This window comes from Salvelinus sp. IW2-2015, linkage group LG6.1 (genome assembly GCF_002910315.2).
Source record: "Salvelinus sp. IW2-2015 linkage group LG6.1, ASM291031v2, whole genome shotgun sequence".
NCBI lineage: Eukaryota > Metazoa > Chordata > Actinopteri > Salmoniformes > Salmonidae > Salvelinus > Salvelinus sp. IW2-2015.
Window position 1 is genome coordinate 28,702,307 of NC_036845.1, and position 11,593 is coordinate 28,713,899.

The 11,593-nt window shown below is 42.1% G+C and overlaps 1 protein-coding gene across 2 annotated transcripts in view; it reads right to left on the minus strand.

The window, feature by feature from the left end:
- The window catches only part of LOC111965392 (regulator of G-protein signaling 14-like), a 36,017-nt gene extending 25,931 nt beyond the window's left edge, over nt 1-10,086 (minus strand). For both annotated transcript variants that reach the window (XM_070444108.1, XM_070444107.1), the window contains exons 1-5: nt 9,980-10,086; nt 8,876-8,897; nt 8,587-8,735; nt 8,328-8,420; nt 7,974-8,117 (exon numbers count right to left, since the gene is read on the minus strand). In XM_070444108.1, coding sequence (XP_070300209.1) covers nt 7,974-8,117; nt 8,328-8,420; nt 8,587-8,735; nt 8,876-8,897; nt 9,980-10,027 — 456 coding nt within the window. In that variant the 5' untranslated portion in view covers nt 10,028-10,086. The remainder of the gene's footprint in view (nt 1-7,973; nt 8,118-8,327; nt 8,421-8,586; nt 8,736-8,875; nt 8,898-9,979) is intronic.
- Nucleotides 10,087-11,593: the final 1,507 nt, after the last annotated feature.

The following is an 11,593-nucleotide window of genomic DNA, read 5'->3' on the forward strand; positions in this document are numbered from 1 at the left end:
CAATGCTCTCATAGCAGTAACAAACGGTCATACACAGTCTACCCTACCTTTTGTTTACAGATACATGTTTCTTGTAGATTACTCTCATGATCAGTCTTCAAGTCTTTCAGAGACTTGCAGTCAACAAATCTTTGCAGAGGTTAGCAGTGGTGGTAAGATGTAGGACCTACTACTTCTCGAAAGTTGTCACTGTGTGGAGCGCGAAGGAAAGCAGTGGTCTACAAGTACCAGAGTCACGCTCCAACAACATCCTGCGAACATGCCAAAGCTGCTAACCAGCTACCTTGCCAGCATAAGTGTATGTTCACACCGACTGAAGAACATTCAGGCCCATGCCTGGAAATTGTCACACAACATCCATATTAGTTAAATGATTTTCAATATAATAGTATACGGTATGTCACAACTGCATTGTGGTTACATATTGCTGGAGTTTGATCAAATTTTTTATATCATATTTTGACAAGTGTTGACAAGTGATAATATTCAGTGACGACACACATCTGATCTTTATGCAATTCATGGCATGTATTGGAGTAACTAGCTACAATTTACTATAAATAAATGATGCAGGGATTGGTGTATATTTAATTTCATTTGTTGGAGTAACATGTTTCAATAAAACGTATTAGTCTATTGCTCTGGAGCCGGGGTGAGTTTACACAGAGTATGCGAACAGTTATGCATGTTGACTACGTGAAGTCGGAAGTTTACAAACATCTTAGCCAAACTACATTTAAAACTCGTTTTTTCACACATTCCGACAGTTAATCCAGTAAAAAATCCCTGTCTTAGGTCAGTTAGGATCACCATTTTATTTTAAGAATGTGAAATGTCAGAATAATAGTTGAGAGAATTATTTATTTCAGCTTTTATTTCTTTCATCACATTCCCAGTGGGTCAGAAGTTTACATACACTCAATTAGTATTTGGTAGCATTGCCTTTAAATTGTTTCACTTGGGTTAAATGTTTTGGGTAGTGTTGGGTTCTCCTTGGGGTCATGATAGGGGCTGTACCAAATGTTTGATGTATTATAATAATTGATAACGCTTATGTTGTATTAACTTCTTTGATACAGGGGGGGCAGTATTGAGTAGCTTGGATAAAAAGGTGCCCAGAGTAAACTGCCTGCTACTCAGTCCTAAAAGCTAGAATATGCATATCATTTGTAGATTTGGATAGAAAACACTCCGAAGTTTCTAAAACTGTTGGGAGCTGATTGAATGGGAGCTGATTGAGTCAGGGGTCTGGCATTAGCTGATCATGCGCGCCCACGTGAGAGTTAGCTGCGTTCCATCGCATTTCTACAGACAAAGGAATTCTCCGGTTGAAACATTATCGAAGATTTATGTTTAAAACATCCAACAACATTGATTCTATACTTCGTAAGACATGTTTCTACGAACTGTAATATGTCTTTTCGTCTGAACTTTCGCCTGAACTTGCCCGCGCCTCGTGAGTTTGGATTGTGGACTTAAATTATGGACTTAATCGAACAAATCAAATATTTATTGTGGAACTGGGATTCCTGGGAGTGCATTCTGATGAAGATCATCAAAGGTAAGTGAATATTTATAATGCTATTTCTGACTTCTGTTGACTCCACAACATGGTGGATATCTGTATGGCTTGTTTTGTTGTCTGAGGGCTGTACTCAGATTATTGCATGGTGTGCTTTTTCGGTAAAGCTTTTTTGAAATCTGACACAGCGGTTGCATTAATAGAAGGGGGTGGATATCTGTATGGCTTATTTTGTTGTCTGAGCGCTGTACTCAGATTATTGCATGGTGTGCTTTTTCGGTAAAGCTGTTTTGAAATCTGACACAGCAGTTGCATTTATAGAGTCCTAGACTACAGATTAACAATGTATATATTCATTATAAGGTTTAATATTGTTCCACAGTCTTTTCTAGTCTCTGCCGCTTATAAAGAAACGGTCTGAGAGATATGTGACTGAGAAAGAACCCTGCAGGGGAGTGAAAGAGATAAGAGACTAGTCAGACATTCCACTATAAATCAACTTGGGGAGTGGACATTTACAGCTGAGCCTTTAGAGAAAACTGAAACTCTTGTTTGTATAGCTGTGTAGGCATGGGCTTGGTCTCATGAGTAGAAGGTAATGACGTAGGAAGTGACATCACTAAGGCTGGACTTCGGGCTTAATAAAATAACTTGGACYCTTTACTATTTTGCAGAACTTACTCTGAAACATCGTGCCATGTTCTGTTGTCACTTCTCGTTGGCAAGTTGCAATTAATACATGAATGATTGATTTACTTAAAGATATTGTTGATGCTAATTTACACAATGAGCCAATGATTGACGAGGACAGGGAACGAACCCAACAGTAGCCTTCCACAAGCTCCCACAATAAGTGGTGGAATTTTGGCCGATTCCTCCTGACAGAGTTGGTGTAACTGAGTCAAGGTTTGTAGCCTCCTTGCTCGCACACGCTTTTTCAGTTCTGCCACAAGTTTCTATGGGATTGAGGTAGGGTTTGTGATGCCACTCAATAACGTGATTTTGTTGTCCTTAAGAGCCTTTTGCCACAACTTTGGGGTCATTGTTCATTTGGAAGACCCATTTGCGACACGCTTTAACTTCTGACTGATGTCTCAGATGTTGCCTAATATATTCAAATTATTCTCCACATGATGCTTCCTATTTTGTGAAGTTCACCAGTCCTTACTGCAGCAAAGCACCCCAAGCACTCCCACAACATGGATGTGTTTCTTCGGCTTGCAAGCCTCTCCTTTTTCTTCCAAACATAACGATGGTCATTATGGCCAAACAGTTCTATTTTTGTTTCATCAACAGATGACATGTCTCCAAAAATATGATCTTTGTCCCCATGTGCAGTTGGAAACAATAGCCTGGCTTTTTTATGGGTTTGGAGCGGTGGCTTCTTCTTGATGAGCGGCCTTTCAGGTTATTTCGATATAGGTCCTCGTTTACTTGGATATAGAATACTTTATACTGTTCTTCCAGCATCTTCACAAGGTCCTTTGCTGTTGTTCTGGGATTTGCACTTTTCGCACAAAGTACGTTCATCTCTAGGAGACAGAGGCGTGCCTTCCTGCGTGGTCCCATGGTGCGTGGTCCCATGGTGTCTATATTGCGTACTATTGTTTGTACAGATGAACAGGTACCTCCAGGCTTTGGAAATTGCTCCAAGGATGAACCAAGACTTGTGGAGGTCTACAAATGTTTTTCTCAAGGCTTGGTGATTGCTTTTGATTTCCCCATTAATGTCAAGCAAAGAGGCACTGAGTTTGAAGGTAGGCCTTGGAATACACCTCAGCTACACTCCAATTGACTCAAATTATGTCAATTAGCTATCAGAAGCTTATAAAGCAGAGACATCATTTTCTGGAATTTCCACAGCTGTTAAAAGGCACGATCATTTAGTGTATGTAAACTTCTGACCCACTGGAATGTGTATACAGTGAATTATAGTAAATAATCTGTCTGTAAAGAATTGTTGGAAAAATTACTTGTGTCATGCACAAGGTAGATGTCTAACTGACTTGCCAAAACTATAGTTTGTTAACAAGAAATTTGTGGAGTGGTTGAAAAATGAGTTTTATGACTCCAACTGTGTATGTAAACTCCGACTTCAACTGTATATACAGTAGAAATAGAAATATACTACTAACGCCTAAAATAAATACTACAGTTCTACAAAGTCAATCTTAAGATAGGTGGTGTTTGATTCCCTCTGATACAAGGGGTGATTGTTGTCATGGGCATTTCACATATCCTCTTGAGGTTTTCAACATACTCTCCATCGTGTCAGGGATAAATTGCTCGAATGGCCCAACAATACACGAGACAAGGGGATTCGGTTTCCTGTGTCTAGCTTCTCCCACATATAACAAACTCAAAAATACTCTGCAGGCCTCCAACGGTATTGTCTAAAAGAAGAAGAAAATGCTATTCGATTTTCATGAGTAATTGTTGTGTACTGTCTGTATTCCTACTGTGGGCAGAATATTACACTCTCACAGAGTTAGTAGCTAAACACACAGGTGTAGTTACTCAAGACTATGAGCAATATGAGTCATGAAGCCAAAGTAATTTCCTTTACTCTTCATCACTATCAAAACATTTCTCTAGTTTTGGACTCCTAATGACATGCACTGAGCTAGCTATAACGATAGGCTACAGTACATTTTGGGTATAGCAAACAAATATAGCTAGCTAAACTTAGTGGTACTAGCATGCCCCGTTATGGCCAAATCGATCGTGTAATTGTACAGTACTGTACTAAACAACACTGTCTTGTGTAAAAAGATAGCTTATATTGCTCGCRATCTACCAGCAGCAAAACCAAAAATGTCTCCAGCAACCCTCTATCCCGTGAACCTGTAGAAACTAGTACCGSCCCCATTTKGAAAARMTCGCCTTCGAGGGTGGGAACGCAATTGGACAAGGAAGTAGATCTCCTGTCAGGCTGTATGGTTACAAAGMCAGGGAAAATCAGTCAACCTAGATACCCTGCAATGTTGTGGCRGATAGGACCATTGTTGAGACCAATGGCTCAATTGAACATGGACAACAATATCTACTCACTGCTAGCATGATCATGCAATCGCCGAAACACAAAGGCCACAATAATTGCTACTGCTATCTGCTGTCTGATCTAATAACTTCATTATTAGATCAGAYAGCAGGCTCAATCAACCGATGACATCAATGGTTGAACTCTCCCGGCGCAAAAATTCCAAAATACTCCTATGATGTATGGTTTGAAACACCTCTCATCACTCATAAATATGTAGGGAGAATGTAAAAACACCCCCAATAGTGTCTAGAAATGAAGTTTCCCTTTATATCAGGAATTGGGCAATTCCAGACCTCAGGGGCCTGATTGGTGTCACACTTTTGCCCCATCCCCAACTACAGTGCCTTGCAAAAGTATTCATCGTCCTTGGTGTTTTTCCTATTTTGTTGCATTACAACCTGTAATTTAAATTGATTTTTATTTGGATTTCATGTAATAGACACACACAAAATAGTCCAAATTGATGAAGTGAAATGAAAAAAAAAACTTGTTTTAAAAAATCTATATTTTTTAAATACGGAAAAGTGGTACGTGCATATGTATTCACCCGCTTTGCAATGAAGCCACTAAATAAGATCTGGTGCAACAAATTACCTTCAGAAGTCACATAATTAGTTTAAAAAGTCTACAATGTAATCTAAGTGTCACATGATCTGTCACATGATCTCAGTATACATAAACCTGTTCTGAAAGGCCCCAGAGTCTGCAACACTACTAAGCAAGGGGCACCACCAAGCAAGGGGCAACATGAAGACCAAGGAGTTCTCCAAACAGGTCAGGGACAAAGTTGTGGAAAAGTACAGGACAGGGTTGGGTGATAAAAAAATATCCGAAACTTTGAACATCCCACGGAGCACCATTTAATCCATTATTGAAAAATGGAAAGAATATGGCACCACAACAAACCTGCCAAGAGACGGCCGCCCACCAAAGCTCACGGACCAGGCAAGGAGGGCATTAATCAGAGAGGCAACAAAGAGACCAAAGATAACCCTGAAGGAGCTGCAAGCGCCACAGCGGAGATTGGAGTATCTGTCCATAGGACCACTTTAAGCCGTACACTCCACAGAGATGTGCTTTACGGAAGAGTGGCCAGAAAAAAGGCATTGCTTAAAGAAAAAATTAAGCAAACACATTTGGTGTTCGCCAAAAGGCATATGGGAGACTCCCCAAACATATGGAAGAAGGGACTCTGGTCAGATGAGACTAAAATGGAGCTTTTTGGCCATCAAGGAAAACGCTATGTCTGGTGCAAACCCAACACCTCTCATCATCCCGAGAACACCATCCACACAGTGAAGAATGGTGGTGGCAGCATCATGCTGTGGAGATGTTTTTCATCGGCAGGGACTGGGAAACTGGTCAGAATTGAAGGAATGATGGATGGTGATAAATACAGGGAAATTCTTGAGGGAAACCTGTTTTAGACTTCCAGAGATTTAATACTGGGACGGAGGTTCACCTTCCAGCAGGACAATAACCCTAAGCATACTGCTAAAGCAACACTCGAGTGGTTTAAGGGGAAACATTTAAATGTCTTGGAATGGGCTAATCAAACTCCAGACCTCAATCCAATTGAGAATCTGTGGTATGACTTAAAGATTGCTGTACACCAGCGGAACCCATCCAACTTGAAAGAGCTGGAGCAGTTTTGCCTTGAAGAATGGGCAAAAATCCCAGTGGCTAGATGTGCCAAGTTTATAGAGACATACCCCAAGAGACTTGCAGGTGTAATTGCTGCTTAAGGTGACTCTACAAAGTATTGACTTTGGGAGGGTGAATAGTTAAGCACGCTCAAGTTTAAAAAAATAATAGTCTTATTTCTTGTTTGTTTCACAATAAAAAATATTTTGCATCTTCAAAATGGTATGTATGCATGTTGTGTAAATCAAATGATACAAACCCACCAAAAATCACTTTTAATTCCAGGTTGTAAGGCAACAAAAWAGGAAAAATGCCAAGGGGGGTGAATACATTCGCAAGCCACTGTACCACGTCTGACTCCAAAACTCTACCAATCATGATTTTCAGTTGARAATGCAAATAGTTTAATTAGCGAAGTTTGCTAGGGATTGGGAAAAAGTGTGACACCACTCCGGACCCCAAGGACTGGAGTTGCCCTGCTTTAAATGTATCTCCATCAAACAGAGAACTGAATTCCAAGTGTCATTATCAATTTAATTTGAAATTACAATAAAATTCTTGAATTCACTTGTAAATTGGAGAATTACGTTGAACTAAATTCAAATTTTAGAAAATCTTCAAGTTATGGAATTGGAATTGAAATGGAATTAGACTGTTTGAACTTTTGAATTGGAATTGTAAAAACATGTAATATTTGGAATTTAATTTAATTAGAATTAAATATTTTTACATTTCCCAGTTAATTAAATGAATACACATAGAATAACAAATTGACTGTCGGTGTCATGTTTACCCCACTCCCCCTCTCTAGCGCTCGACGTCGCCAGTTGTCTCATGATTACGCACACCTGCCACCATCGTTACGCGCACCAGTGCCCAATTATACTCAACCAGACTCCATCACCTTCCTGATTACCTCCCCTATATCTGTCACTCCCGTTGGTTCTTTCCTTAGGCGTTATTGACTCTGTTTCTGTTTCATGTCTGTACGCTTATCGTGTTTCTTGTTTTGTACTATGTTCCCATGCCTCAGCCAGCTCGTCATGGTTCCTGTGCCTCAGCCGGCTCGTCAGGCTCCCGTGCCTCAGCCAACTCATCAGGCTCCCGCGCCTCAGCCAGCTCATCAGGCTCCCACGCCTCAGCCGGCTCTACAGGTTCCCACGCCTCAGCCGACTCTACAGGTTCCCGCGCCTCAGCAGAAGCGACAGGACCGTCCCTCTGGTCGGCGTCGTCCGGCGGCTAGAGCCACGCGTCAGGGAGGGGATACTGTCACGGTTACACCCRCTCCCCCTTACCAGCACTCGACGTCGCCACCTGCGCCCCATGACACTCCCCTGGACTCCATCTCCATCCATGTCTGTACGCTTTTCATGTTTCTTGTTTTGTACTATGTTCTTTTTATTATTACATTTGCACTCCCTGTACTTGCTTCCYGACTCCCAGCATACACGTTACAGTAGGATTTGTTTTTAATAATGTCAACCTATATTTCCATATTTTCAGTATAGCTAGGCTGTCTGAACAGTGACATGAACAGCCTGAAAGCCTAAGCGAATTGAATTTGAATTTGTGTAATTGTTAGGCATAATATTGAAATTATCTTTGAATTCAATGTCTGGAATTTTAATTGAATTAAATGGAATTTACAGGGAGAGGTATTATAAGGTACAGTAGTGTAGCTTGTGTAGCTGTGTAGCTGGTCTGTGTGAGCTGGTCTGTGTGAGATGTGTGTGTATGCGGCCGCCAGGTGACAGTAGAGCAGACCTGTGTCTGGGCCTTGTCGAACATTTCAACTTTAGGTTTCTGCAGGTCCTTCTCCTCCACGCGAGCTGTGTCATCGATGTTCACAGAGTAGGGAGCATGGTCAGACAGGTACGTCTGGAAGATGGAGCGAGCCTCCTCAGCAAACTACAGGACCAGAATCAAACACAGTCATCAGGCCACCTGTAACCTCAGCTCCATCAACCTACCTTAACTCCACACACTCATTCATCCCATGTAGTTAGATGTTGTCTCATAGCACATACATAATAGTCAACATGGAAAATGAATACCACAAATACAGTCAAACACATAGCTAGGATTCATTAAAGAGAAGACAGAGAAATCACACCATACCTCTTTCATCCTACTGGGAGGAATCTTCCGAAACTTCTCACAGGCCTGATAGAACAGGATGTTCTCTGCACTCACCTCTGACCTTAGGAAGGCCTTGCATGGCACAACAAAGAGCATACCTGATTAACAGATCACCTACAATACAACTCCCATCAGATCTGATCAGCAGAGTGTGTGTGTGTGTGTGTGTGTGTGTGTGTGTGTGTGTGTGTGTGTGTGTGTGTGTGTGTTTGTGTTTGTGTATGCATCTATGGCTCACTGTGAAGTAGCGTATTCCCATGGGATCTTCCAGCAGCTTCTCAAAGCACACGGCCCAGCTGACGACACCGCTGGCCTGGGCATCTCCCCCCGGGACCCCTGGTAGACTTGTACGACTGCCCCCACAGCCACGACCAGACATGTTCAGCTCTGAAAAATCACACACACGTTAACTATTAACACCCCATGTACACACCCTAAAGCCTCAGAGTATCAGACTAGCGTTACTGCTCACACAGACATGTTCAGCTCTGAGAAATAGCCTTCAGACAGACACACACGTTACTTACCTCCATCCGACACTGCCTGGCTCTGCAGAGACAAGGGGAATGTGTGTCAGTCTCAGTTAAGTACACTATAACATCATACATACCATACAGATCACAGTTATACAGACATCCAAATACATTCAACTCTAAAGTCAGAAACAAACATTAGTGGAGACCAACTTTATGGAACAGGAATACAGACCAACTTTACAGATCAGAATACCATACAAAACATGAAAAATCATACAATCACCCAACCAGATCTCTCAGGCAGTGAGTGAATGAAGGATTGGTTTCAAAAACACAACATCAGGAAGTGGAGAGTAAAGAGAACAGCTGCATGGCTTTGTTGTTCTGACAGTTCCCCTCTATGGTAAAGCACTCAAGCAGGCAAGGCCCAAGCTCACACAGGAAGAGGGTGTCACTCTACTGCTGTCGTTCTCTCTCTCATTCAGCTTTCAGGACAGAGAATGTTGTTTCTTCAGCTCTAGWTAATCTTAGCTTTCACCTCTGTGGTGAGAGTAATAATATGCAAACACAAAGACAGGCAGACACGCACACRTATTCTTGTTTTTAGAGCACACGTGAGACAGACCCAAGGAAAGCCWATGGCCTCACGCATACAGTGCATGCTAGCAGTGCATGCCAACATATGCGTGTACTCATTTGAGCATCGGGGACTCCACTCACACAACAGGAGACACCTTGGGAATCCAGTCACCATGACAACCATRGGGAGGAGGGGCAGAACTTTTACTCCATCCGTGGTTCATTCCTCATATCCACACTGACTCACTTTAAAGCTTTCTCAACATCCTCCTCTGAGGATATGAGGCACATCACCCAACACACACTGTAATATGACTCAATGCACCACATACAAGACGGGACATCAACACATGATGCTACAGACTAGTGACAGGATGTAGCAACTTACCAAGGRATGGTGGAGGGGATCTGTAGGCCCATACTGAGAACATCTGCATACTAAMATTCAAACCTCACCGGCCACATTGTGTACACGAGCGTTGCAAAATAAATTTGCACATACATTTYATTCACATGTCTCGTAACGTTGCACCTCACTGAATTCAACCCTAATCTACAAAGAAACCAATAACTCACCATGTGACCAACACCAGGAACACGCAGAGTCTTCATATTCTTTGACATGGCCGAAGCACCGGTGGGAATGCGAAACGATGCTCACACACTGGGGGGTCACAGCAAAGTGATCCGCCCTGCACTGACACACACACTTGGGTCCTCCTCATTTAGGACTTCCTGTCTGAAAGGGAAGTGTCGCTGTGGCAACAGGCCACAAAAGGGGAAGTGTGGTTACAGTGATCACACTGCTCTTGTGTTGCATCCTCTCTGATGTGGATGGTTGGGTTGTGTGTTTCTGCCCTACTGTACTTCTTGCACAGACTAGGCAGTGCAGGCTGTAAGGCTTAGGAGGATGACAACACACACCTGTACTGAAAGTATGCAGGTGAAAACTTGTCTGAGCAAATAAGGCTACTGTACTTGAGATATAGTAGCACCAACCACAAGAGCTGTGGTTTGGCTTCCCACCCCATCAGAGATAGGGCTGGTAAAAACACTGTAGGCAAATGTATTATTTTAARTGTTTCATAGGCTACTCAAGTTGGACAAACATTTCTGAAATGAATTAATTCATTTCTGAAAATGTAGATTTTCAGAGTTGGTGGGCGGGTATGGTTGTAGGTGCTCAGTTTCCCAAACTTATACTGAGCGGCCCCCTTCGCCAGGCGGGAGAAGCATTGGCAGAGCCCGCTGAAAGTCCCCATTCTCTGGGAAAAAAGCTTTTGGGATGGAATGAAATGTTGTTTTTACATAGTGCTAGAGGAGAGAGAAGAGAAGAGTTTGATAACAAAGCAGCAGTTTAAAGTGAACGCTAAGCTACTCCTTGAAGAGTTAGCGAATTTTGAAGATACAAAATGCATTTGAAGACATGCGATTTGGAAACGCAAGCATAACAATAAATTGTATAATTCAAACTTAGGCCTATATCTACAATTACATTTTGCCGATTTTAAAACTGTTTGTATCCCCAAATTCTCTCACTATTGGGAAAAGTGCCAATTCAAATCAAATCAAATTGTATTTGTCACATGCACCAAATACAACAATGCTTACTTACATGCCCTGAACCAACAATGCAGTTCAAGAAATAGAGTTAAGAAAATATTTACTAAATTAACTAAGGTAAAAAAAATCGTGATAAAAAGTAACACAATAAAATAACAATAACGAGGCTATATAGAGGGGGTACCGGTACCGAGTCAATGTGCAGGGGTACAGGTTAGTTGAGGTAATTTGTACATGTAGGTAGGGGTCAGGATGCTCTCGATGGTGCAGCTGTAGAACTTTTTGAGGATCTGGGGACCCATGCCAAATCTTTTCTCGTGCCCCCTTCACGACTGTCTTGGTGTGTTTGGACCATGATAGTTCGTTGGTGATGTGGACACGAAGGAACTTGAAACTCTCGACCCGCTCCACTACATCCCCGTCAATGTTAATGGGGGCTTTTTCAGCCCTCCTTTTCCTGTAGTCCACGATCAGCTTCTTTGTCTTGCTCACATTCAGGGACAGGTTGTTGCCCTGGCATCACACTGCCAGGTATCTAACCTCCTCCCTATAGGCTTTTTCATTGTTGTCGGGGATCAGGCCTACCACTGTTGTGTCATCGGCAAACTTAATGATGATGTTGGAGTC